Source organism: Pistacia vera, unplaced genomic scaffold, assembly GCF_008641045.1.
Source record: "Pistacia vera cultivar Batoury unplaced genomic scaffold, PisVer_v2 Contig1045, whole genome shotgun sequence".
NCBI lineage: Eukaryota > Viridiplantae > Streptophyta > Magnoliopsida > Sapindales > Anacardiaceae > Pistacia > Pistacia vera.
In genome coordinates, this window is record NW_022195077.1 from 126173 (window position 1) to 152244 (window position 26072).

The 26072-nt window shown below is 37.7% G+C and overlaps 2 protein-coding genes across 3 annotated transcripts; both read right to left on the bottom strand.

Moving 5' to 3' along the window:
- Window positions 1–14386: 14386 nt before the first annotated feature.
- On the bottom strand, window positions 14387–17519 carry LOC116127023 (GTP-binding protein BRASSINAZOLE INSENSITIVE PALE GREEN 2, chloroplastic). Its single transcript, XM_031412692.1, has 3 exons — window positions 16259–17519; window positions 15877–16044; window positions 14387–15089 (listed from the first exon to the last, which is right to left on the bottom strand). The coding sequence occupies exons 1-3, from the start codon at window positions 17495–17497 to the stop codon at window positions 14703–14705; spliced, it is 1794 nt and encodes a 597-aa protein (XP_031268552.1). The 5' UTR covers window positions 17498–17519; the 3' UTR covers window positions 14387–14702.
- A 696-nt stretch (window positions 17520–18215) lies between these two features.
- On the bottom strand, window positions 18216–22189 carry LOC116127032 (E3 ubiquitin-protein ligase SINAT2-like). 2 transcript variants are annotated; one of them, XM_031412702.1, is made up of 4 exons: window positions 21906–22189; window positions 20518–20849; window positions 19591–19977; window positions 18216–18796 (listed from the first exon to the last, which is right to left on the bottom strand). In XM_031412702.1, the coding sequence occupies exons 2-4, from the start codon at window positions 20734–20736 to the stop codon at window positions 18476–18478; spliced, it is 927 nt and encodes a 308-aa protein (XP_031268562.1). In that variant the 5' UTR covers window positions 20737–20849; window positions 21906–22189; the 3' UTR covers window positions 18216–18475. The 2 variants fall into 2 exon arrangements, with proteins under 2 accessions (XP_031268562.1, XP_031268570.1); XM_031412710.1 differs by lacking the exon at window positions 21906–22189 and adding an exon at window positions 21719–21870.
- Window positions 22190–26072: the final 3883 nt, after the last annotated feature.

The following is a 26072-nucleotide window of genomic DNA, read 5'->3' on the forward strand; positions in this document are numbered from 1 at the left end:
AAGACACCATAGATCCTCGTAGCCATAAAGAGGAGTCCGCTGCAGGACCAATCGAGGACCTGATAAGAGTGAGTGTTAGCGAGGAGGATCCATCTCGCATACTGAAGATTAGCAGCAGCTTGAGTGGAATGATGACCGATAATCAGGTCGAGTTCCTGAAAAAGAACCTTGATGTATTCGCGTGAGTGCACACTGATATGGTTGGGATCAGCCCTGAGGTGATATGCCACAAGTTAAACTCGACCTAGAGGCTTGGCCCATAAGACAGAAAAGAAGGGCCATGGATGCTCTCAAATGGCAAGTGGCGGATTTGTGTCAATTTCAGGGATCTAAATAAAGCCTGTTTGAAAGATAGCTTTTTGCTATCACGGATCGACCAGCTTGTAGATGCCATGATGGGAAACGCACTATTTAGCTTTATGGACGTGTTCTCGGGATATAACCTGATCTTGATGTACCAGCCTGACGAAGAGCATACTTCTTTTATTACTGATTGTGAAATTTATTGTTACAAGATTATATTGTTTGGCCTCAAGAATGCTATCGCGACCTACCAGCGCTTGGTGAACAAGATGTTCGCCAATCAAATCGGCCATTCCATGGAAGTATATATCGACGATATGCTCGTCAAATCAAAGTTCACCGAAAGTCATATTAAGCACCTAGGGGAAATGTTCGACATCCTCAGAAAGTATCAAATGAAGCTCAATCCACTGAAATGTGCTTTCGAAGTGAGCTCCGAGAAATTCCTAGGCTTCCTCGTAAACCAACGGGGTATGGAAGCTAACCTAGAGAAGATTCAGGCCTTGCTCGACATGAAAAGCCTGACTGGCATTAAACAGGTATAGAGTTTGATTGGACGTGTAGCCGCGCTCAGCAGGTTCGTTTCCCAAGCCACAGACAAGTGTTTACCATTTTTTGAGACCTTGAAGGGGAAGAAATGTTTCAAGTGGATAGAGGAGCGTGAAAGAGCCTTCTAAGAGCTAAAGAAACACCTCGAACAACCCCTTTGTTGTCAAAGCCCATCCAAGGTGAGCTATTACTACTGTATTTGTTGATATCCAAATCCGCTGTTAGCGCGATGTTTGTACGCGAAGAGGGAGGAATATAATGGCCAGTGTGTTATGTGAGCAAGAGACTGCTCAATGTGGAGACAAGGTACCCAAAGATGGAAAAGCTCGCCTACACCCTTTTTGTTGCCGCTAGGAAGCTGCGACCCTACTTTCAGGCACACTCCATCCATGTGCTGACGAACTTCCCTTTGAAGAAAATAATGTAAAAGCCCGAGGCATCAGGTAGACTGATCCAATGGACAATAGAGATGAGTCAGCATGACATCAAGTACATCCCGAGGATGTCGACCAAAGGCCATGTTGTGGTGGATTTTATATCTGAGTTCTCTTATCAGCCAGACGCTGAGTCAAGCCAGCCAGAGGTAGATACCTCGGGAGAGATCGAGCAACTAAAACCAAAGAGTGACGACTTATGGCTATGGACTCTGTATATAGATGGCTCCTCGAATGAGAAGGGAGCAAGAGTGGGCCTTTTGCTCGAGAGTCCGGAGGGAGACCCAATCAGAGTCGCGGTAAGATTTGGGTTCAATGCTTCCAATAATGAAGCTGAATATGAGGCATTGCTCGTAAGTCTTCGTCTCGATAGGAAAATGGGAACAGAGTCCATCAAGATCTATAGTGACTCACAACTCGTGGTCCATCAAGTTATCGAGGAATATCAGACAAAGGAAGACAGGATGGCATCCTACCTCCAGCAAGTGGAGACCGAGCTCAGAAAGTTTAGATCCTTTACTATCCACCAGATCCCAAGTGAGAAAAACTTGCAGGCAGATGCACTAGTTTGCCTAGCCTCTGCAATGAACAATGAGAAGGCCAATTCAATCCCTGTTAAATTCCTCCCTAAACCAAACATCTTTGTTTCATAAGATCCGGTGTTAGCCACAAGTCAAAGGTATATCTAGATGGATGCAATCATTGCTTACTTGAAGGATGACACACTGCCAGAGGATAGAACCGAAGCTAGAACACTCCGCACAAAAGCAGCTCAGTACACGCTCGTCAACAATAGACTGTACAAGCGAGGCTTCAATGTACCATTGCTATGATGTATTGATCACGAAGATGAAAATTATGTTATAAGAGAGATACATGAGGGCATTTGCGAAAACCACGCAGGGGGCAGATCTTTAGCTTACAAGGTGCTTTGCTAGGATACTATTAGCCAATGGTTTATGATGATACGGCAGACTACGTCTGCAGATGTGACAGATGCCAGAGATTTGTAGACATTCTACGAGCTCCCTACAAGAATTGACCACTTTGACAAGCCCTTGGCCATTCTTGATCTGGGGCATCGACCTTATTGGCCCATTGCCTCAGGGAAAAGGGGGCATTAAGTTTGTGGTTGTTGTTGTAGATTACTTTACTAAGTGGGTGGAAGCCGAGCCATTGGCGACAATAACGTCGAACAGGCTGAAAGATTTTGTCTATAAGAGCATCATTTGTTGGTTTGGAATCCCCCACACAATAATAACTGACAATGGGAAGCAGTTCAACAGCGAAGATTTCAGGACCTTCTACGAGTGGCTCAGCATCAAAAAGAGTTTAACAACCGTCTACCGACCTCAAGCCAACAGACAAGTAGAGGCTGTGAATAAAGTAATCAAGTACACTATAAAGAAGAAGCTCAACAACCTTAAAGGGAGGTGGGTCGATGAGCTGCCGGGAACTCTATGGTCTTATGGAACGACTGCTAAGAGCTCGACGGGCGAGACCCTGTTTTCTTTGTCTTATAGATGTGAAGCAATGGTCCTGGTTGAAGTAGGAATAAGTTTATTCCAAAGAGAAATCTTTGAAGAAGAAGCCATGCAGACTTACTCCGCCTGATGTTAGACTTGATCGAAGAACATCAGGCAAAATCTCAATTAAGACTCGCCTCTTATCAACAGCGGACCAAGCGATATTTCAATACCAAAGTCAGAAATAGAGACTTTGAAGTGGGCGATCTGGTTCTCAGGAAGGTCGTCTAGGGTACTCAAAACTTGAACTTGAGGGTATTTGGACCCAGGTGGGAAGGTCCCTTTAGGATTTGCGAAAAGCTAGCACTAGGATCTTTCCACCTGGATCGCCTCAATGGCGAAGCAATAATGTGAACTTTGAATGCCAAGCACTTGCGAAGGTATTACCAATAAACAGCTCGGGTTCTATTTATTTCTATGAACTGCATTTGTTGTAAGGTTGTTTACGACTGAAACACTTGATCAATAAGAGAGGTATTATTCAGTACTTGCTTTGTTCATAATTTACATTTTTTAGTTCGTCGATAATTAACTATCGATCAATAAATCACGACCTAAGCAATGGAATTCCAAAAGAAAACCTAGAGTCAAGAGTCCAGGAAAGGCAGCTTACCTAAAAAAAGTCACGCCAAAATCCAACTATTTGGGGATAAAAAACATCCTAAATCGACGAAGTTAAACTTGAGTTTTGAAATCAAGGGAAAAACACGTCGAAGGAAATCGGCTTTAAGCTGGCGACCAAAGAACTCAAAAGGGATAATAAAGTATAAAATCGAAGTTTATCATCGCATCAAATTTCCTCACATAAATTGGGATTGAAAATCCCAGGTCGACGAAGTATAACTTGGAAAAATCCAAAAAAAGCATGTCGGAAAAAATCAGCCTTAAGCTGGCGACGAAAGCCCGAAAAGAATGATAGTCCGAAATCGGTGCCAAACGTCGCATAAAGATTTTTTCGCAAAAAATCCAAAAAGCTTCTAAAGAAGCGAACTACGCATGACTTGGAGCAAAATTCGGGTCCCAAAGTCCGATTAGGATGAATTAAATGACTCCGCAGAAATGAAACAATCATTGCTCGAAGTTTAATTACATTTAGGCAATAAATAAATTAAAAAAAAAAAAGACTAAGATTATTTAGCTGATGGGGGAGCAGGGTGTTCGTCTTCGACCTTGTGTTCGAGAACCTCCCTTAGGAGAACTGTGGTCAGAAGAATTGGGTCTTCGACCTCCAGCTTGGGCTCAACCTCCTCACCGCCTTCCTCAACTTTTTCCTAGCCCTCACCGTCATCCTCAGAGTCATCCGAGTATAATAGGTCATCACCTGGGCCTCGACCTACATCCTTTCGACCTCTTTTTGATAAACTCACGGAAGGAAAGAAAAGTCGATCGACGAATGAGCCTCCCATAATTTCTGCACGAGGAAGACTAACGTCTCCCAGGATCGGGTAGTGACGACCTCGTTCAGCTCCTTAATCCTAAGCCTGAGTTGCTTGGCCTGAGCTTTGACATTTTGCCAACCTACTGTTTCCTGTGCAAGGTCGAGCGAAGTCTCCTTGAATTTGGCCTCCCAGCTCGCTGTTGCTTTTTGGGCCGAGGAAAGCTCAAAGTTTAACTTGTTGTTGGCTCCACCCTATTGAGCCAAACTCTAGTCGGCCTCCGCTGCCTTAGCTTCAGCCTTACGCCGAGCAACCTCGCTCGCATTGAGTTTGTCAAGGAACTCCCTTTCCCTGACCCCAAAGGCCGCAACTTCCTCCTAAAGGCGTTCAAGCTCGGCTTGCCTAGTCTCTCTCTCCTTCTTCGCAACCTTGGCCCTAGCCAAGGCATCTGCTTTTACCTCTCCGCTAGCATCCATCCCTTGTGAGTTCCCTTCAAGGTTTGGCCACATCCTTTGCACAGGAGTTGACTCGCCATGGCAACCTGAAAACGAAAAGATGAGAAGCGAGCAAGAAACAAAAATAAGCATTAAAAAAAGGGAAGTGAGCTACCAGTACCTTAGCTGCGTAGTTGCATGTTAAGGCTAATATATGGGAGGAGTCGTGTCCCTAACGGCTGCGAATGTTTGCGGGGTGATGCAATCCCTGGCCACCGCGACTCCAACACAGATATGATCGGGGAGTTGGTCTATCAGAGCGTCGACTTCAGCCTCGGTCGCTTCACACATCTCCTCATCCTTTGGCTTGGATGAGCCATGTCTACTCCCCCTTAGAGCAGCTGCCGCACCTGCAGGGGAGGGCTTTTTCTTGGCCAAGCTTTTGGCTGCGCTTTTCTAAAGGCCGTTAGCCTGCGTGGCGACCTCTTTGCCTAAGCCCTCATGAGGCTCAATCACCTTTTTTTTCCCCGAGCCATCGTGTTGCTCGGGTGCTTTACCTATTCCCAAGCCTTCAGTTAGCTCGGACGTCTTCTTTGTTCGGGCCCGGTGGCGCTCTTCCTACCAACCTCCTTAGAGGTGATTGTAGATTTCTTCGTGCCGACAGCATTTGTGGGCTATTTTGTCACAAGAGCAGCCGACGCCTTTTGGGCAACCGTTGAGGCCTCCGTTTTCTTCTTAAGGGTTTTGGGTTTTTCGGCCCACATTTCTGTAAGGAAAGAGAGAAACGAGTTAGCGATCTATTCGCGCGGGAAATCAAACATGAGCAAGCAACAACTTTCCTTTTTCCAAAAGCGCTAAAAATAGCCTCATCCCTACAAAAGTCGTAAGCCTTTAGGTGAGGAAGCATAAGAAGCTCGTGGAAGTGTTAGTAAATGGTCCCGTATACGCAGCGGAAACAAAAAACAAATATAACTCAGGGATCGTTTATATGAGCCAAGATCAAGGGTATAATTTTACAATTTTATCATAATAAGAATCTGCATAACTTAATAATCTGTGTTTAGAAACCATACGCACGTTTGGAGGCTCCACCACGATTGTCTTTGAACGTTTTGCTACTGATCCAAGTGTAAGATCGAACCCACGTAGTCCACATGAAGACAATCTCAAAAGAACCAAAGAGGGATTTGCTAGATCCTCTTTGGCTTCAAGATTAAGAAGAAAAGAAGAATCAATGAAATTGATTTCAAGGCCAAAATGAATCTGCCGTGGGAGTGTCAATATTTGGGGCTGTGTGTTTTTGTTTTTCTGAGAAGAAAAAAAAAATCTCAATGAAAAATCACACACTTTTCGTTTTATAGTAAAAACAATTTGCCCTAATCCCATACGGAATAGGCTTGAGCTCCAACCCAAACGTCCCATGTTGCCAAACACTCCCAATTTGATTTATTTTATTTTCCATCATTATCTCAATGAAAATCAATTAATATATATTTAAATATATATTAACATTTAACAATAATGATAATATATTTAAATATGTGCGAACACACATTTAAACGTAATTTCACTTATTTAATTTTTCTAACAAATTAAATAAAGGCTACGATCTCAGCAAATTTAATTGCACTGTGAAATTATCAAAATACCCTTTTGCCTTAAAAGACGAAAACGCCCTTCTTTCTTCTTGGATCTTAAATTATCTTCTATGTGTGTGACCCATATGCTCCTCATCATATCGACAGTATATAGTATCGCAATTAACACCAATTAATCGTATCACTAATACACAGACCAAGATTGGCCCCTAGCAAGGCATCATGGCTACTCGATAGATTCAGATTTACCAAAGTAGCTACCTGTCAACGATATGGTTAACGTGTAATTCGATCCTTTCATCATACATTATCTTGACAAGACGAAGACATAGAAATAGTGTCAACTTTCGGTTACTCTTGACATTATTTATTCAGTTTCTGGACCAATGACCCGTATTATAAACTGGATAGAGCAACAACTCAATCCCACTGTGGCCACAATTTTAGTGTCATTGCCATATACTGAATTGCGCCGTGAGATAACTTTCTCCCATACCCGGGAGTGATGAATCCTCTATCAATCCACCATAGTCTTGATACACTTCTTGATGCAGCCAATCACCACCGTATTGACAGCTCTGAAAAGAACTGCGTTAGGCTAGTGTCAAACTACACCAATCGGTGCACAAGGCGCTCCGGTGATCTCAAGTCTAAGGATCACATGCACCACCATTCGTTAGAGGATTTGTTCCATAGACACTGGGGTTACCATCCATATGGAATCCTCTGGTGGGTCAGTCCAGTGAACTTGCTGTGGTGTAATCGCCTACAACAAACACCCATGTGTTGCACCAGGTTGTCACCAAACAACCTTGACAAGTGAGATCAGTCACTGCCTTTCGACAGGGTCGTTCAACACTATGATAGCCTTACCGTATTATCTGTGCCCTTACTTCAGAATAATACTGGGGCTACGGACGTTTCTAGAATGGCCACCATATGTGCTCATAGGGTTCTCACTATCAAGATTTGAAACACTTGATACCCTCGTCACGGTTCTACCATTCTAAGGACATATATCAATACATATTGCAATAATAATGATTTACGCGATATAGAATAAAATTGCCTTTTATTGATTAATGAACATTATTACAAAGAGTCAATTCCACAATAATTGATTGGCTCTAGGGCACCTACTCCAACAGGACGTTGTGCGAATTGTTAGGAAGATCGCTGAAACGCTGCAGCCTTTGCAAGCTCGCCGTTGGGAGATAGTTCAGCTCGACATTAACTGCAATAGAAAGTATTTCGATTAGATAATAAAGCAAAGCTCGAAACTTGTCCTCGCATATGTAAGTGACCAAGGCCTTACTCGCTTCCGGAGCGAAGACACCGCTCGTCCCGGGTTCGTAGAAGAAGAATTGGGAATCCCAGTGTGGGACCTTCTTCGGGACATCGACCAACTCGTTAAAACGTACTTTCCTCGTCTTAGAAGGATAGTACGTCTGGCCTTGCCTCTTTTTGAGCTTGTACAAGTGGATAAACTCTTCGACGGACGGCTTGCCTAGCTTAGCGATCATGTACGCAATGTATACCCCAGTAATGATCAAGTAAGAGTTGGCCGTTAGTTGGAAAGGAGCGATGTCGAATCGCCTCAACACTTTATCGATGAAAGGGTGCAGGTGAATGAATACCCTGCACCTGAGGAGACTCTCAAAAATTGCCACCTATTCGGCTAGAGGGTTCTTCCGAGAGTGTTCTCTCGTGACCATCAGGTTGAGCTATGGCGCGTAGGTCGCCCTGATGCGTTCAAGATCCCGGAGGGTGATTGAGGATTGTGGCTCTTTTCATAGGCTGTGAGCTGAAGATGGCAGGGAATGAGCCAGTTAAATCGAAGCACGGTCAGACAAGCCTGTAGTATCGGGGTCCGAGCTTCTAGCGACAAACTCTTTGGATATCTCGAAGGACACATCCCTTAGTGCTACTGAGCCAACCGATGAATCTAATATTCGATCTATTGTGCGACTACTGGACGAGGACATGATTGTAACTTGACTCTGGGTACCTGAAAAAAGAAGCGAACATGTGTTAGAGCTTGAACAACTTGGCGAGCATTCCATATTCGTTTCCATCTTAGGCACTCGAAATAGCTCGCGCAACACAACGAAGTCACAAGACCTACCTAGGACACCGACGGCCACTACGATTAAACCCTTTTAAAACCTGAGACCGCCGAAAATGCATGCCAAAACCCCTATTAAAACCTTAAAACATCCAATGTGACCACTACAGCAGCCACCCTTTAGCACAAAAGTCAGAAAAATGAGCAAAGAAGAGAAAGAAGTCTTACCGGAATAAAGAAGAGCGCTGAGAACTCGTAAGAAAGACCACTGTGACAACGTAAGAGCAACGACAAAGAAAAGCAAGAGGGTAGAAGAACTTTTAGAGTGGCTGTTCTGATGATATTCGCCACCTTTTATAGTGATTTTTGCATGGAAGACGAAATGATGGAGTTCAATCTTGACCATCGACTTACAACTGATCCTAGCCCTTCGTTCGTTGAACAATCTCAGCCCTTAGACGTGGCCACGTGTCGACCATCTATGAGGAGCGACGAACCGTCGGATTGATTAAAATGATAACCATCGCCGCACAACGCCTCAACTTCATGCGTGAACAGCTGTTATCACCCACGTGCGATGAAACTTAACTAACAAAGGCTGCCGCATTTAATACGACATGACCACACAAAAATTACATTTATACCCTGACTTTTTATATTCTGAGTTTTGACAGGTGGCACAGGTAATAATGTGTCCAAGTGTGAAGAATGTTGACCAAACGTAAGGTTGGTCGTGGAAGCCTGATCGAGCATGCACTCAAAGACTCATTGTTGAAGCCGAGCTTGGCGTTAAATCGAGCGATAGTCTTCGAAGCCCAAAACGAGCATTGAAGACTAAGGGATAGATGTTCTGTGTGGTTTTTCCACCAAGCTCTGGCTAACGCGAGGATATAACTCGACCTAAAATGATCCCGGCAACTATGATTGATCGACCCAGCATAAGCTCGTCGAGCTATAGCTCAAGCCAACACAAGCTAGTCGCGGACAATTCGAGGAATTAATCAATCAATCCCCAGATTACTTCAGATCCCGAATATCGTGGGAACGACTGGATCAATAGTTTTCGTTGTGCAATTATAGCACCCAATCGCAAAGATATCGGAATTATGATTCAAATCATTTGTAATCGCCTTAATTTCGCTCTTTCCTTGGTGTAACTTTTGTATATAAACCCCCTAAAACGATGAGGAGGGGGATACGAATTCTTGATTAAAACTACATTGTAAGCTCTCATGACATATACAAAAAAAAAAAAAAAAAAATGTGGACATAGGCTGCTAACTTTGTCGAACCACTTTAAAAGTTCTCTTTATTATTTACTTTTTGGCGTTATCATTCAGTCATCGCTGATTACCCGTAATCACGCACAAATCAGTTCCAATGCCGACAAGGTCGATCGGATCTCGTTGGTTGGTGCATATTTTCGTATCAAAACAACATTTGAAATCGTAAATAATAAAAATATGTTCTGACATATTTCTTTTTAAAACACAAAAAATAGAATAAAAAGTACAAAATTTATCACCCCCACAACATATATAACTACTTTAAATTACCATTTATTTTGTTGGAATAGAAGAGTTAGTCTTAAATATATCAATCGTTAGATTTTGTGCATAATGTTACATTAAAAATTTTGGTTTGAAATAATTTTTTTTTATATTTATGAAAAAGAAAAAAATAGATCAAGAACAATGAAATAACTTGGTTTTTCTTTTTATTATTATGAAAAAAGGGGCCTCATCTGATTCCAGCGCCCCATTTTCTCCCTTTTGGCAGGATTCAATTTCACAAACACATAACCGAACGCAAATTCAAAAAAATTTATCAAGAGAAAACGAAAATAATACATTAAAAAGCACAAACAAATAAATCCAAAAATTATCTGACTGTTAAATTTTTGGTTTTAAAATCAACAATAAGAGGATAATTTGATAAATATTTATTAACTTTTGATAGTATAAGTTCTAACGACTACTAATGGTTCACTAAAAGTAGGATAATTTGTGTAATTTGAAAAATCTCAGGGGGTAGATTTTATATGAAATCCCAGGGGGGTCCGAAAGTTATTATACTTTTTAACTTTTTCAGGTTGTCTTATATTTTAATGATTGCTATAAAGTTGACTGATAGATTTAAGACGTGTCTAAAGAAAGACTATTCCAGACCAGATTAAGAGAGGCCGTTAAGGTAAGATGGTATTTTAGTCATTTAAAAATATAAACTTTTTTTCCAAAAATAATATTTTCCTTTTACAAATGATGCATTTAAAATATAATTAGAATCTTCTCATTTTCTTATTTAGATTGATTTTATGCTTAATTATAATGTCTTTTTATTGTTTATATATTTTGTCTCCTTTTTTATTTTATTTAATCATCATATAAAAATAAATAATATCAATTCATCCCATTCATAAAATTCTTTCTTTTTTGGATAAAATTAGTTTAATATTATAAGAGTAAATATATGAATAAAAAAAGTCAGAGCTGAAAATATCTTTGGGGTTTCTATTTTTGTTTCCAAAAAACAAATAATTTCCACAACAGAATCTGCAAAAATGGATTAATACCACAACTACCTAAAAGCTTCAATTATTTGTGCAACGACTTCTGACTTTTTCATAACAATTACTTTGATTCTGCCAGTATATATATTATTTTATCTTAATGTAAAATTTGATAATTAAAAAATAAAAAACCCCACTTTCTTTTTGTAAATTTATAATAAAATAAAGAGTAAACGACTTTTTTCCATTTACGGTATGCCTTAATGATACTTTTTCACCCAAAAGATTTTAAAATACCACTTTCTTACATAATGTTTATATTTCATTAATACTCAAAATATACTTCACTTTTTCAACTGACGTTCAGTGAGTTACCAGGAGTCATGGTAATAGAGTTTTTGTAGAGTGAAAGTCGATAGATTGAATGGTGGTGATCGATTAATTTTTTGCTATTAGAAATAAGTTAAGAAAAAGAAACCTTAGCTTTGCGATGACCGGTAATTGAGGAGAAATCAGGTGTCGAAGCTAGAGGAGTTTTATAGAAGAGACCGAATATTCAAGTTGTAGTGATAGAGAGAATTTATGCTGTTGGAATCGGCTAGAGTCGGTTTTGGATTGTAACGTAATATTAACTTTGAGAAAGTGATATTTTGAAACTTTTTGGGTGAAAAAGTGTCTTTAAGGCAAACATTGGATGAGAAAAAGTAATTTACTCTAAAATAAAATAAAATATGTAGGCACATTATGTTACTTATCCGGTAACATGAGTAATGTTATAGTTATCAAAGGTTGCGTATCGAATCTGTACACCGAATGACGTAATAAAATCTTAATCGTTGATTTATTATCAGTTACTATTAATCAAAAATCAAGATTTTATCATATCATTCGATACACAATATTCGATGACTCTATCATTTTCGGTCACATTATCGAGTAGTTTAGTTTCACTACGAAAATAATTGTGACTTGAAGAGCTGGATATTTGTGTATGTCATAATGTCCAAATCGAAAGAGACAAGGCTGTCTTAATTAAGATTTTACAACACCTAACTTTCAAAAACCTCGTCAGCAATATAACAAACTCCATTGACTTGCAATTAAATTAGTGAGATGACATGACATGGGTTCCAAAAACAACGAACAAAAAAATTGGAATCTTGACCAAACTTATTCGGAATGGCAATTGTGTTCAACTTAACATTCAATTTTCATGCTTTCTTTTAAGATATTTAAATATGAACGAAGACGTTTAACTAACAATGCAAAGCTCAAATGAGCAAATCCAACTCACACCAATCATTTTCTCAATAATAATTTGAGAGACTCGAAGAGTGGTAGGTTGTGTTAAGACAACACCTATGATAAACCACGTGTCGAGACTAGGGATAGCGAAACCTCGAGCTCGTGTTTTGACCAAAGCTTTCATAAGTGCATGATTGACTACTTGTATTTAATTTTTGAGTAGTGTTATACCACCAACCCAATATCACGTGATAACTTATAATTGGTTAGATTGTTAATGAGTCTCACTTATATGTTATGTGTTTCGTCTATCCATTTACGAACTAACAAATTAAGAAATGTCATGTTGGGAGTTATGAAAGAATGTTATGAGATTAGGTTGTAGACCTAGAAATGACAATAGGTTGGGTTGGGACTGGGGGCCCCTTTGCCAGGGCCCAGCCCGACCTCTATGGCATAGGCCCAAGCCTGTTACGGGCAAGACAAGTAAATCCCAAGCCTGACCCAATAGGCTTTCTGTAATCCTAGTCTCAGTCCAGTCTCGACTCATTTTTATAATTTTAATTTTAGAAATAATTTTTAAATAGTAATCTTAGTAATTATTGTGAAATAAAATAAATTTCAATTCTTTTTTAAAATTTTAAATTAAAAAAAAAATTTTTAAATATTAATTTATTTTTAAATACTCACCAAATATATAAATAACAATCCACTCTTATTTCTTTTATATAATTTCCTTTTATAAGGTATATATATGTAAGGTAATTCTGTAATTAGATATATATTATAAGGATAATTTAATAAAATTATCGAGGGGATTAAGATTGTTGGTGAGCCCTAAAATCAATCTCAGGCCCAAGCCCAAGCCCAAGCCCAAGCTCACTAACATCAAGTAAAGCCCAATCTTTTTAGGACATGTCGAGCACCCAAAAATATCAGGCCCATTATCATCTCTACTGTAGACCTAGCATTACTGTTAATTTTATTACCAACTCAACAACTCTTTTTCAATGATAGGAAGTTTTGAATACCAATCACATTATCTGTTTCGACCATTGGATTAAATTAAATGTTATTTTATAAAAGATTTATTTCATTTTCACTTAGAGATCGTTTACCATTAAACTCATTCCCTTCCAAAAGTATCAAATGCTCTTTATCAAGATTCCCTTCCAAAAAGTATCAAATTCCCGTTATTAAGGGTTTTTTTTTTTTTTCTAAGGGTGATCAATTTCAAAAACCCTGCATTGTTTTAAGGAAATGAAATAGAAACCGAAACTAGAATCGGTCGGTTCCTAAGATTTGAAACCAGAACCTGATACATAAGTTTTGGTTCCCGATACCTAGGTTAATTTAATTACTCCCAACTTTAAAAAAAAAAGACACACTCCCACAAAATTACAATACATCCCCAATAGTTTACAAAAATTACAATTCAGTCTTAATGCCTACCCGAGTACTCAGACATCGGTTTTGGTTCTAGTTCCAACACTGCAAGAACCGAACTAGACTCGTGAATTCATGATTCCAATTTTCTAGAACCAAAACCGCACCCTAATGGAGCCAGTTTCGGTTCGACCCTTTACCCATGCTCACCCTTAGTTTTTTCATAATTTTGTAAAGTGTTTGATATTCTTTTGGAGGTTTTTGATAATTACAAAAGAGTTATTAATACTTTTTAAAAGAAGAGGATGAGTTAATACTTCGCGTACTTAGCAATCTCACTGGAAAAAAGAAATGAAATAATCCACTTTACTGAATACTATTAATAAAGTAAACTAGTTGAAAGATAGGTACCAATATAAATAAGAGCACGAGGTATCATAACCTCATGTTGTACAAAGAAGAGAAGAGATTATTTAATTACAAATACAGTCCATCATTCAACAGGAAACTGTATTAATAGAAGGTTATTACATTGTTGAAANAAGTGTTTGATATTCTTTTGGAGGTTTTTGATAATTACAAAAGAGTTATTAATACTTTTTAAAAGAAGAGGATGAGTTAATACTTCGCGTACTTAGCAATCTCACTGGAAAAAAGAAATGAAATAATCCACTTTACTGAATACTATTAATAAAGTAAACTAGTTGAAAGATAGGTACCAATATAAATAAGAGCATGAGGTATCATAACCTCATGTTGTACAAAGAAGAGAAGAGATTATTAAATTACAAATACAGTCCATCATTCAACAGGAAACTGTATTAATGAAAGGTTATTACATTGTTGAGAGAAACCAAACCAATAAAATTATTTATGCAACTCAAAATGAATGTTGGTAAAAAACTGTGAAACTTTGGTCTACCTTTTGCACTGATGCATACAGCTGACAGAGGACGACAGAGGAAACTTCACATTGGACTGATGCATACATAAAATTATCTAAAAAACAAGAAGCAGAGGGAGCTACATACCGATTAGTTTTACCGACAAATCCATGTCTCACACAAAATGTACTGCATTTTGAGGTTCCTTGTAGCTCTGGGACCATTTAGAAATTGAATCTTCCTGATATTACTGATCGAGAAAGAAAAGTTCCAAAATTAAATTGTTATCTGGTCCAAGTTGAAAAAGCACTGATAGATCCATTTGTGGCTTAAGAGTGTTGTTATCTTTATCTGTACCGTCAGATCTTTCAACTTCCAGAGCAGCTGTTCTTATCAAGAACTTGATCCTGAATCAACAGTTAATAATGATGATTCAGTAGGTATTTCTCCTTCTGGGTTTCCCCGTTTCCTCTTAGTTTCACTTTGTCTCTTTGGTTTATTTAGTGCTTGGTCAGCTTTGGAGACAATTTTTGAGACCGTAAATCCTGCAACTTCGAAAACCTGAGATCTATCAGATATCAAAGAATTGCGAAGGAAAATTTCAACTCCTTCGTAGGTCCAAACACCTAAGACTGCTTCTCCTTTAAGTCCAATTGCAAACCAACCAAGTCCAGCAGCAGCAATATCTACAGAACTTGAATCCCAACTTTTACCAGAGACACGAAATTCCTTCCTCACCCACTTTCCAAGCTCTTCAACCCGTTTCTCTCCAATTGGTGGCTAAATCAAGAAACGACACAGATAGTGTCAAACTTGTATAAATAGAAACCAAAATGCAGCATGCTTCTTCCTTAAGAACATTAAGAAAAGTATATTTCATTTGAGTAGTTAGTGGACAATATGTATGCAAAGAATAGTTTGAGACACCCCAGGGCAGAACTATTTACTAGTCTTTGAAGTTCTTAAAATCTTTACACTCTGGCAGTTACCTATAACCGGGGTTTGCAATTTTATTTAGATGCTCCCCTTTGACATCAAAAAGGAGCCTGAGTTGCACAAACCATATTTTAAGGTTATATAAAAGTTACAACAGGAATAGGAATTACCAGCAAACGTTTTTATGTCCAAATTATTATAGGTATTAGACCTCCTTGTTCTTGTTGTTTCTGCCTCTCTCTCTTCCTGGTAAATATTAGTTTCTTAACCCTAGATTTTATTCTACTTAGCATCATGTGGAGCATTCAATTTTGCCCCATTACCATAGTTCAGCCCCTGGGGATGTCAACTGTTTGAGGCTTTGAGCTCAGCTTAAATAAGGCATGTATTTGTGCAAAGCCAAACTCTCCATTATTGGATTATTTCAACCAAATTTCATTGATGAACTCGAGCAATATCTCGGGGACTTCTTACGAGCTAAGGAATAAGGCATATGGTCGCACACTCATTATAGTTCTGCCAGTTATAGGGTTCTGTAAAATAAATGAAAACTAAAATCCATTGAACTGGAAAAAGAAATTCTGCAAAACAAAATGCAAAATTATTATTCATTAACTGTGGCAAATGTTACCTGTAATTGACGGCAAAAATGCTCCTCTAGAATTCGGGTAGCATTTTCTGTTTTCCCCATGTGCAATGGAAGGTAAGGTGACGCCCATACAGTGACATAAATAGATTCCACCGATAATTCTTCAACATCTAGCCTCATGAGCCCCGCAATGTGAACCGAGTGACCTGCCTGCAACCACCATCAAATGATGCTAACATTACCTGAGTTGAACAGAAACAACACCGTTCCAGTCCAATAATATATACATGATGCACTTAACCCGTTCTTCATATTCATTCAACTTTTCTTACGGATAAAAAGCACAATTATTTTTCATGTTTAATCAATTGCTTAAGTAACTAAATAACACACATTGTCAACACATAGTGAAGCTTACACTAACCTTAATCCTATACGTTCTCGGCTTCAACTCCTTGCTAACATGGACAAGCTTTTGCTCTTCTCTAGTCAACCTTGTTGTAATCTGATGAGGATGCAACAAACCCGGAGTATCAAACAGCTTCGCCTGAGCCGGTAAAACTCCTTCCACTCTCACAATCCCAAGAGTTGTCCCAGGCACAGGCGCCTCGGTCAAATGACTAACAACCTTCCCTCTTTCTCCACCACTATCAACACACTTGGCAATTGCATTCAACAATGTACTCTTCCCTGCATTTTGCGCCCCTATGGCCCACACATTCCCTCGTTTTCCCGCCAATAAAGTCACATCTTCAATCAAACTCTTTAGCCCCCAATTCTTAACCGCGCTCACGAAATGCAACTTACTAATCCTATCAATTCCACCCTCTCTAGCTCTCTGCCTCACCCAATGCTCAAACCTAGTTGGAGACAAACAACTCGGCAACAAATCAATCTTTGTAACTACCAAAACTACTCGAGGTAAATTACCTGATTTACCCTCCATCCACGCCGTCAAATTCTCCTCCACGGTTTCGGAAACAATCTTAGCAACTCTCCGGGGAAACGACCCATCAAAATCTGATGCATCCACCACCATTAACACAACCGACCTCGTCCTCGTCGCCGTCATCAACTTCCTCCCAACCGTATGATAAAAATCAAAATCCGGCAGAAGATTCTCCACCGTCGGATCTTTGACCCTCCCATAATGCCTCAACCCGTGACACCTGGCGCAAACCACAGGCTTCTCGGGCATTTTAGGGTTAGGCGTTTCGGGATCAGTGTAAATTACGATATTGCCCCGTTTGACAGAATCCAAAAACTCGGGTTCTGTCGAAACGGGGACAAGATGGGAAGTTTTTATTTTATGAAGAGTTTGTTGTGTTGCTGTGGCGGTGGGTTTGATGAAGTAGCCGGGCTGTTTGGGGTTCTGGTCTTGCATGTGAACCCCACAGCCGGGACAGACGGCATGTACCGGAGTGGCTTCTTCGTAATTTCCATCTCTGCTCAGTAGCAAATGTTTAGGAGGAGGAGAAGGAGGCAGTTGTTGAGAAGAAGAGAAGGAGGAGGTGAAGGAGAAGGGTGAAAGTGAAAAAAATTGAAAAGTTGAGGGCTTTAAGGAGTTTTGGAGATGGGATTTTCTAGGGATTTTCTGGGTTAGGGATTGAGAGAAGAAAGGTTTAAGCTTTGATGGAGAGAGAGTTCTTGCTCTTATCAGCATTTTTGTTTTTACGAGTAATGCAGGGTTTAGGGTTTTAGAGCCTTTACGGCTTTACCAGATATCAAACGGTGCCGTATTAAGTAAAAAATAAATATAATATGATAATAAAATGGAATATCTTCTTTATTAAGTATAGTTTGATTAAACATAATTTCATTGCAATCTGACAAACTCTTACAGCAAATACTAATATACAAATAATGTTTTACGTGAGGATCTAATATGGTCTCTCGAATTTGAGTCTCCACGACTATTAATAGGAGTGATTATTGGAATTTTTATTCAATCAATAATTTTAAGATCTCGAATGATTAGTTGAGATGTACGTAAACTAACTCAAATACTCTATTAAAAAAAAAAAAAAAAAAAAAGCTTCACAACTTAAAAGTCATATTTCAAGATTTTTCAACGCGTCGTCTTATGTAATAGTGTTGTGTAAATGATTAACGATTTAAGTTATTACTGTACTTAATCCGAAAGTTATGGTTAATTAGGTTAGGTTCCTTGGAGCTATAGCAACAATATTTGCAGTTTTCAATATCAAAGTGCAGAGAATCTGCAGAAGAATGATCCGGGACTGGTCACCAATGAAAATTGAATCAATGAGGATCAGATCAAAACTCTGCATTTGAATGATCACAAATTCTGCAGCTAAGACTAGAATGGATTTATTTGATCTTTTAATCATGCTTTGTTGCTTGCATAACTGTTTTGAGTTCCAGTAATTACCTGCCAGTGCTTTATTTTAACAGGGAACACAGTCACTAGCCTGAGGAAGGCTTCACTTCAATGTCCTCCCGGAGATGGGATTTTCCAATGCAAAAGGTTGAGTTGAGATACTCTCAGCAAATAGGTCAATCAAGCAACAAGTAATAAATTGGCAATCAATATATATATCTACAGATTTACACAGAAGTACACTGGATATCTGATGCAAATTTTCGCTACATTTATCTATGCCATGGTTAGTTTTATATCTCACTGTTCTTTCCATATACGGCCGGCTACTTTCAGCTTCAGCTCCTGCCTGTTGCCGCCAGAAAAGAACAGGGCCAAGTTCCTCTGAATGATTAGGCCATCTTGACTATCTCGAACCTTCTTATGGCTATCACGGATGCTTCTGGGAATCCCTTGCCACGTCAGTTTTCTGCCATTTCCACCAACTTCCAGAGTGTAACTAAACTGCCTTGCCTCTTCTTCGTCACCCATGAATCGCAAGAAGGCCATGTAAACAGGCGCATTTCCTAGGTGAAAAGCCTCAAAGTGCAGGCAAAACTGTCGGCCAAAACAATTGAAAACCTGCACAAGATTGAAGAATAAAGCTGTTTTAAGAAGACCGGAGCTGACAAATGAATGGAAATTGAGAGAACTCTCCATCACACCACCGTCTGCTCTGCTATGCAGCAAGCATTGGGTAAAAGGAGAAAGGATGGGGGAAATGCAAAACATGGCAGTATAATTGAGACTTCCGTTCTAAAACAACCGGTCTTGTGGTTCCATATCCAATTATTTATAATTTGTCAATGTTCTCAGCAACCAAAAGAATTAATGATGGAGGATCATATAAGTTTGCATTGCAAATTAAATACACGTTTAAGTTGGAGTAGACTAAACCATCCAATTATAGAATGATCCCCCATTAGGTGAACCACCACAAAGTCATACGTGTAATTGGAAAGATTAAGTGAATTTTTCAATTGATACTTAAAAGATTTTCTATATGGAGAATTTGCATGAAATAAGCAATCCGCATTTAATATGCACAAGGAAAACCCACAGAACATGATAGTACAGCAAAATCTGGGGAAAGATGTCAATCTGCCATTTATGACTTAAATTTGCAAAAACTCTCAAATGAGTCTAAAAGTTCAAGAATTGTTTGATTCCAAGAATATAGAATATTACAAAACGAATAATTAACTGATTCTAAAAATATGATAGAATAGCTATTCCAAGAGAAATTTGTTAAAATGAATAATAATGTGATAACTAGATTATTAATGCTCAGTATATTAATTTGTGTATAAATTCAATTTCAATAAGAAAAGACCACAGTGATTTATGTGGTGAAAAGAGAGAAAGTGGAATCTTACAGTTAACATCCATGTAGCGTTTTCAACTTCTTGGGCATTGGCTTTGACATATCTATGGTTGAAAGTACTCCCATCATGCATGTCAACTTTGTGATCATTCTTGAGATGCCTGACAAGCAACGGGATATCACCGGTGACATAGCATTCAGCTCCAGCATAGGGGCAATTGTATGGACGATATTTACAGTTCTTTTCATGCTTTAGCTTGCTGTAATATGGGAATATATCCTGACAACCAAAAATTTGGTATCTGCAAGGGAGTTCCAGTGACTCAGCTACTTTCTCCAGAGCCAAGCACCTTATATTTCCAAGTTCATGGCGGCAAGTTGGGCAAGAGTTGCGTACTCTAACCTTGCAATTTGAGCATACAGTGTGGCCGTTTGGACACTATACAGCAAAATGAGAGTACTTGGTCAACAAACGAAGATTAAACTAGAAATTGTCTTATAATCACTGTGTCTATGAGTATGATTCCTACATCTGAAAATGGAGAAAGTCAGAAAATGGAACTTCTGTGTTCACTGAAACAAGACCAGGAAAAAGGAGTATAATCCTTTTGGAAAGTGCTTCAAATTGTGGTAGCAACGATATTGTTTGCAGCTATTTAATCGTGGTATACTAAGACCAAACATTTCCAGATAAATTTCAAGAAAATCTCGTCTCCAACTCAAGAAATTTCTACAATATGAATGAGTTGGTACAGCCTTTTGTAAAATTACAGAAAACAATTTCTTGACTAATTAACAAATTTAAATAGTTTCACTTCATATGACATTCACTTCTCTGTGAGATAAGTAAAAATTGCTAAGATTCACCAATGGGACTCTGATTATTATCTATTTGACAAAAAAGGATGTCAAAGATGCTCAAACATAATAGTCAAATATATTTTCTTCATCTAGAATTTTGATATGCAAAAGAGCATACCTGGTAAATTGGAGGGTACATTAAATTCATGCAAACAGGACACTCAAGTAGCTCATGCACATCATTGTTTGACGTCATTCCAGGATTTCCACCAAAACTAGTAGTAGCTTTTCTACAAGGGGAGCCCCTCAACTCCACACTGGAAGTTGCCATATCATAATCTGCATATGCAATGTGAGATTCAATCACTTCCTTGCAGTATCCTCCTCCAGGAGCCATACGTTATCCTTTGACACCAATGCTAGTATCCTTCTCTTCGTCTCCGAACCAACGTCAATATTATAATCTTCACCTCACTTGTATCACTCTCTAAAATTCATATATCGTTTTCCCTGTGATAGACATTATAGTAAACATAGAAACCAATTATTTTGAAAAGCTTGAAACTATAAAAAAATCTGATTTAGTTACTTTCTTGATCTGTTGAGAAAGGCAGAAAGGTTTACAGAACAAGAAAGCAAAACAAAACCACAAAGAAATCCCTTCTGAGGAGATATGTGAAGAGATCATTAAAGAGTTGGACAAAATTTGAAATAGCAGATAAATGAATGACATGCTATGAAGGGTTATGGTGCTTTTGCACGGTCCACAAACAGTGAGAAAGCTTGTATATGGTCCCATATACAAGTATTGTCACTATTCACAATGCCTCCCCCATTTATTACCAGATGAGATACATACAATCACCATAGCTGCAAGTCAGACAAAATTCAATTCCTAAAAGAAGCAAGCATAGATAGATAAAAGCATATTCACTCTTCAAAATGCCTCCTCCGTTAATTACTATAGGATAAAATATCCAATCACCATAGCTGCAAGTCAAACAGTTGAATTTTTAAAAGAACCAAGGGATAGGTATAGAAATTTATTACTCTTTAACTACAGATCTTTGATTTCAACCATTAACAACGATTTGACGTAAATAGTATTAAACATCAAAACACCAGATGTTCATTTCAAAACTCAAAGAGTGAAAGAATGAAATTTAACAAATAAAATCGCTCTAAAAGTATCCTGAGATTAGATTATCTAGCATTCAATCATCTATTAAAATTCCCACAAAAAACACTTCCAAAAAACAATTTTGCACATCATGAATTGAAACTCTTAGCACAACTCAATGAAAACAGTGCCTTCACCTAACTAAAACACACCACAAACTCAACAAAACGAAGAGAAAAAAACCAAAAACAAGCCATACCCAGATGAGAGTTAACCTCATAAACATAAAAACCCAACAAATATCCAAAAGCAGCAATACCCAGATGAGAATTTTCAACAAGAAAAGCATCAAAGCAGAGTAAAACTTACAACTCACAGTTAAAGATTAAAAAAAAAAAAAAAAAAAAAAAAGGGGAAGGAAAGGAAACTTCAGACGTCAGACTTACCCATCAACGGTAAGACAAAAACGACCAATACCCGGATTAAAAAAAGAGAGCCCAAAAGCCTCAACCTCTTAGATTATTGAATCCATCAAACAACTTTAGGCTTTCAATAATTGATCTTTTTAGGACCCAAAAACGCAACACAAAAGAAGATAATTTTATGTACTAACGTGGAGGAGTGTCCTCGAAAGGCGACCTCCGGATATTCCGTGTCTAAGCTTCGTTGATTGATTAATTTGGGGGTTGAATTTAGATAAACAAGAGACTTATGAAATGTATTAATCTTACAAGAGTCAAAGATTTGGCTCCCTCCTCTATGTGTCCCTTTTACATTTGTTTATGTTTTTTTATTATTGAGTTAATATGTGAACATATTATATGTTTGAAAAAGCTTTTTATGAATTATGATATAAGACAATTTATTTACAAGAGCATTTATTTTAATATAATTCGTCAACGAAAAAAAAGAAAAACAAAATTGATGTTTTAATCACATCGATATTATATATTTTTGTTAGTTGATTTTTATCGTAATATAATATACAGTTCTCTTTCATTATTAAATTTAAAACTTTTAATATAATGATTTGATACGATATTGAAATGTTTTACAATACTTATTATTACTTAGTATTTATAAATTAAAAGGAGAAAGTTGATATATTACTTCTTGGGTAAAGAAATAAGTTTTTTAATTATATATTAATTTAACATTATTTAAAAAAAAAAAAAGTTTAGTGCTGTGAAGGCCATTTGGCATTATCTTAGAACCCACATTGAGACTTAACACATTTTGATGGACTTAGAAAATTTCAAACTTTCGAGTTTTGACTATCAATAGAACTAATGGGTTAAATGGTAATTTTTATAATTTAAAATATGATTTAAATTTTTAAGTTGTGTCTTAATATTTGAAAACCATGTTTGATATAATATTTAAAAATAAAAAACTTTAGAAAATTGTGAAAACACTTTTAATCGCTTTCTAATTTTCCACTGGTTTTTAGGATTATATCTGAAAACTATTTCAAAAATAGTTTTGATTATTTTTTTAGTTATATTAGTTGTTTCAAAAACAATAAAAACTATATTTAAATTCTATGCCCGAACGTTTTCACTACTATAAGCAAAATTCACAAAACAATTTTTACATTTTTCAAAAACATTTCCAATAACAACTATCAAACATATTTTTACACTTAGAAAGATGAAAAAATTAAATAAAAAAGGGCACTAATTATTTAAATACTAAATAAAAACAAGGGAACATGGAAGTTTGTACACCTTGCAAGTTTAGAGATTCTGATTTGGGTTTGTGGGGTTTTGTTGTTTGGTGAGTCATTCTTGTTTTAAGCTAATTTTTTTTTAATTAATTAATTAATTATTGAATTGGGGGTATCCTTTCCTTTTGTTTGGTTGTTTTTGGGCATTGGGATTTTCAATTTTAAAGGTGACACTTCCACCACACAACGTCTTCGAAGAATTCAATTGGATTTGATTTTTTTCCAGGGAAATGTGACCGTTAAGGTTTGAAATTAAGAACCCAGAGGGGGGGAGGATTGGGTGTTGTCAGGTGTACGGTAGTATGGAGAGAGGTTTGATTTGGTGCGTTCGATAAGAAAGTCAAAGCAAGTCTTGGGTTTGAACTGTCATGTTTGTTTCAGGTTAGGTTTGTGTGATTGGGAGTGAAATAAATGGTGTGTGGCCAAGTGGCCTTGTTGCACAAGAAAGAATCCGAGGAATCAAAGAGCTAAAGTCCATTTAATGGGCCTAGATGGGCCGGACCTGTTGGGCCTATAGTATGATGGGTTTTGGGTTATTGGTTTGTTCAAACCGAATCGGACTTTCTCAAAGGGTTGAGTTGGGTGCACGTTTTCGCATTAGAGACTTTGAAAAGGTCATTGGTTTGATTTGGGTAACTTAGATTGATGTGGTTTATCGATTTTGGTTGTGCACCCTAAGGAAGGATAAAAGAATGATATTTAGAAAGTGAAATTCAATTTAAAGAATTTTTTTTTTTTTTTTAAACATTGAATGCAAGAATTATTTTTACAGTTTTTAAATAGAAAGTTGATATATTTCTATCTTAGGATTATAAATTACTTTCTAAAGTATAATTAAAGGTTTAAATGATTATAAAATATATTTTTTTTTTGTCAAATAAGGTTTTTGAATTTTTTTGGAGGGATCAGGTGGTTTTATATAGGTGACAAGCCAATTTTGGCGTGGGAGAGGATAAAGGAATAAAAGTAGGTAAGGTGGTGAAATAATTTTTATGATTAAGATATATAATATGTTAATAAAACTTTTTTTTTTTTTAATTACAGAAGAATCACACGCGTCACATGAGTTAAGATTTGCACTCTTTTATTATGCTCTTTTTAAATCTAAATTGCATTTGGCTTATGTGTTAATTTCTTAATATGATAAATTTTAAACTTAAATGATATATTTATTTATTGCGTTACGTTATGTGCATATCCAAACGTTAATGAAATGGGCCTAAAGGTGTGATTGAACATGTAAGCAAATTAGCCACTAATTGGGTGGCTAGCAAAAAGAAGGATCTAATTGATCTCTCAAATTCGAGTTTCCTTGATGGTAAAGAGCAAGAAAAATATCTAATATGGTTTTCAAGAAGAGGATCTAACATAGTCTCTCAAGTTTGAGCCCCTTGAGGGTAAAAAGTAAGAGAATGATTTAATATGGTCGCTCCGAGTTCAAGTCTCCACGGTTGCTAATAAGGGAGGCTACCGAAACTCGGACTCAATCAGTAGTTCTAGGGTCTAGGAAATTAGTAAAAGTACGCGTAAACTGATCGAACACCCGTAGTCATAATATTAAAAAAAAAAAAAAAAAACCTATCTCCTTATCGCGTGTAACTTGTGGACAAAAAGCCTACGGTTGCTACGATTGTTATAGGGGAGATCATTGTGACTATACCCAGTCAATAGCTTTAAGGTCTCGAAAAATTAGTTAGATATTCGTAAATTAACTGGACACCTTGATTATAATATAAAAAAAAAAACAAAAAAAAAAAAACATCTCCTTATCGCGTGCAACTTGTTGGACAAAAGCCTAAACGTGATGCAGCACGGGATGGATCCATGCATTGTGGAGGCCACCTCAGGCTCCCACTAAGTTTATCCACACTCAACACACAAGTCACAACAACATTATTTTTCCTTCCTATACTACATCGTTTTACATGTGACTTTGAACAACTTACATGCATAAAGTTATTGATTTGATCAAATGTTGGTTATCAATTAATTTAAACACTAAGGGGGACACATGATTTCATGAATGACTTCATTCTAATATTTAATTATTGTTTCTTTGTCCTTGTTCCAAGGAAATTGAAAGCAATTTCCCACCAAAAAAAAAAAAAAAAGTGTTTTTTAAAAACATTTTTATAAAGTGCTACCAAACAACGATCACCTAATTACCCATAAATCTTAATAGGCCGTCATATCGTGGCTGCTTTTGCATGGCTTCTCCACTAACTATTACTTTAATTTAAGGGAGAACGACTTCTACATACCCAATGTTTGTCGAAACGACAAGTGGGTACTTAAAAGGTTTTGAAACGATAAATGGGTACCTTCCGTCATGTTCTGTTAGTGATTTTTGTTAGATAACAGTGAAAAGACTAAAATGCCCTTGAAAGTTTAATTTTTAGTTTTTTATAAATTTAAAAATTTCTAAAAAACCCCCTAGATTTGCTAATTTGACTAAATACCCCAATATATAAAAACTTGATAAAATAACAAAGACACCCCCCCACCCACAGTGCCAGATTCCGGCCACCACCGCCGGAATCTGGCCGGAAAATTGTGTTACGACACCCGTCGGATCTGTGTCGTAACATACCGATCTGGCTTTTTTCGGCCTCGACGGCCAGATCTGGCCTTTTCCGACCAGATCCTCCACGGATCTGGCCGAAAAATGCCAGATCGACGTGTTACGACATAGATCCGATGGGTCTGTGTCGTAACACAATTTTCCGGCAAGTTTCCGATCTCGACGGCCATATTTGGCAGTAGATCTGGCCTTTTCCGGCCAGATCAGCCACGGATCTTGTCGGAAAATGAAAGATCGACGCGTTACGACACAGATCCGATGGGTTTGTGTCGTAACGCAATTTTCCGGCCAGATTCCGATGGTAGT

Coding starts and splice junctions, on each gene's coding strand:
- LOC116127023 (XM_031412692.1), bottom strand. CDS start 17,497: ATGCTGATAAGAGCAAGAACTCTCTCTCCATCAAAGCTTAAACCTTTC. Junction 16,045..16,258: donor CGAGAACGTATAGGATTAAG/GTTAGTGTAAGC, acceptor TGGTGGTTGCAG/GCAGGTCACTCGGTTCACAT. Junction 15,090..15,876: donor ATTTTTGCCGTCAATTACAG/GTAACATTTGCC, acceptor TTCTTGATTTAG/CCACCAATTGGAGAGAAACG.
- LOC116127032 (XM_031412702.1), bottom strand. CDS start 20,736: ATGGCTCCTGGAGGAGGATACTGCAAGGAAGTGATTGAATCTCACATT. Junction 19,978..20,517: donor TGTACCCTCCAATTTACCAG/GTATGCTCTTTT, acceptor TTTGCTGTATAG/TGTCCAAACGGCCACACTGT. Junction 18,797..19,590: donor ACGCTACATGGATGTTAACT/GTAAGATTCCAC, acceptor AATCTTGTGCAG/GTTTTCAATTGTTTTGGCCG.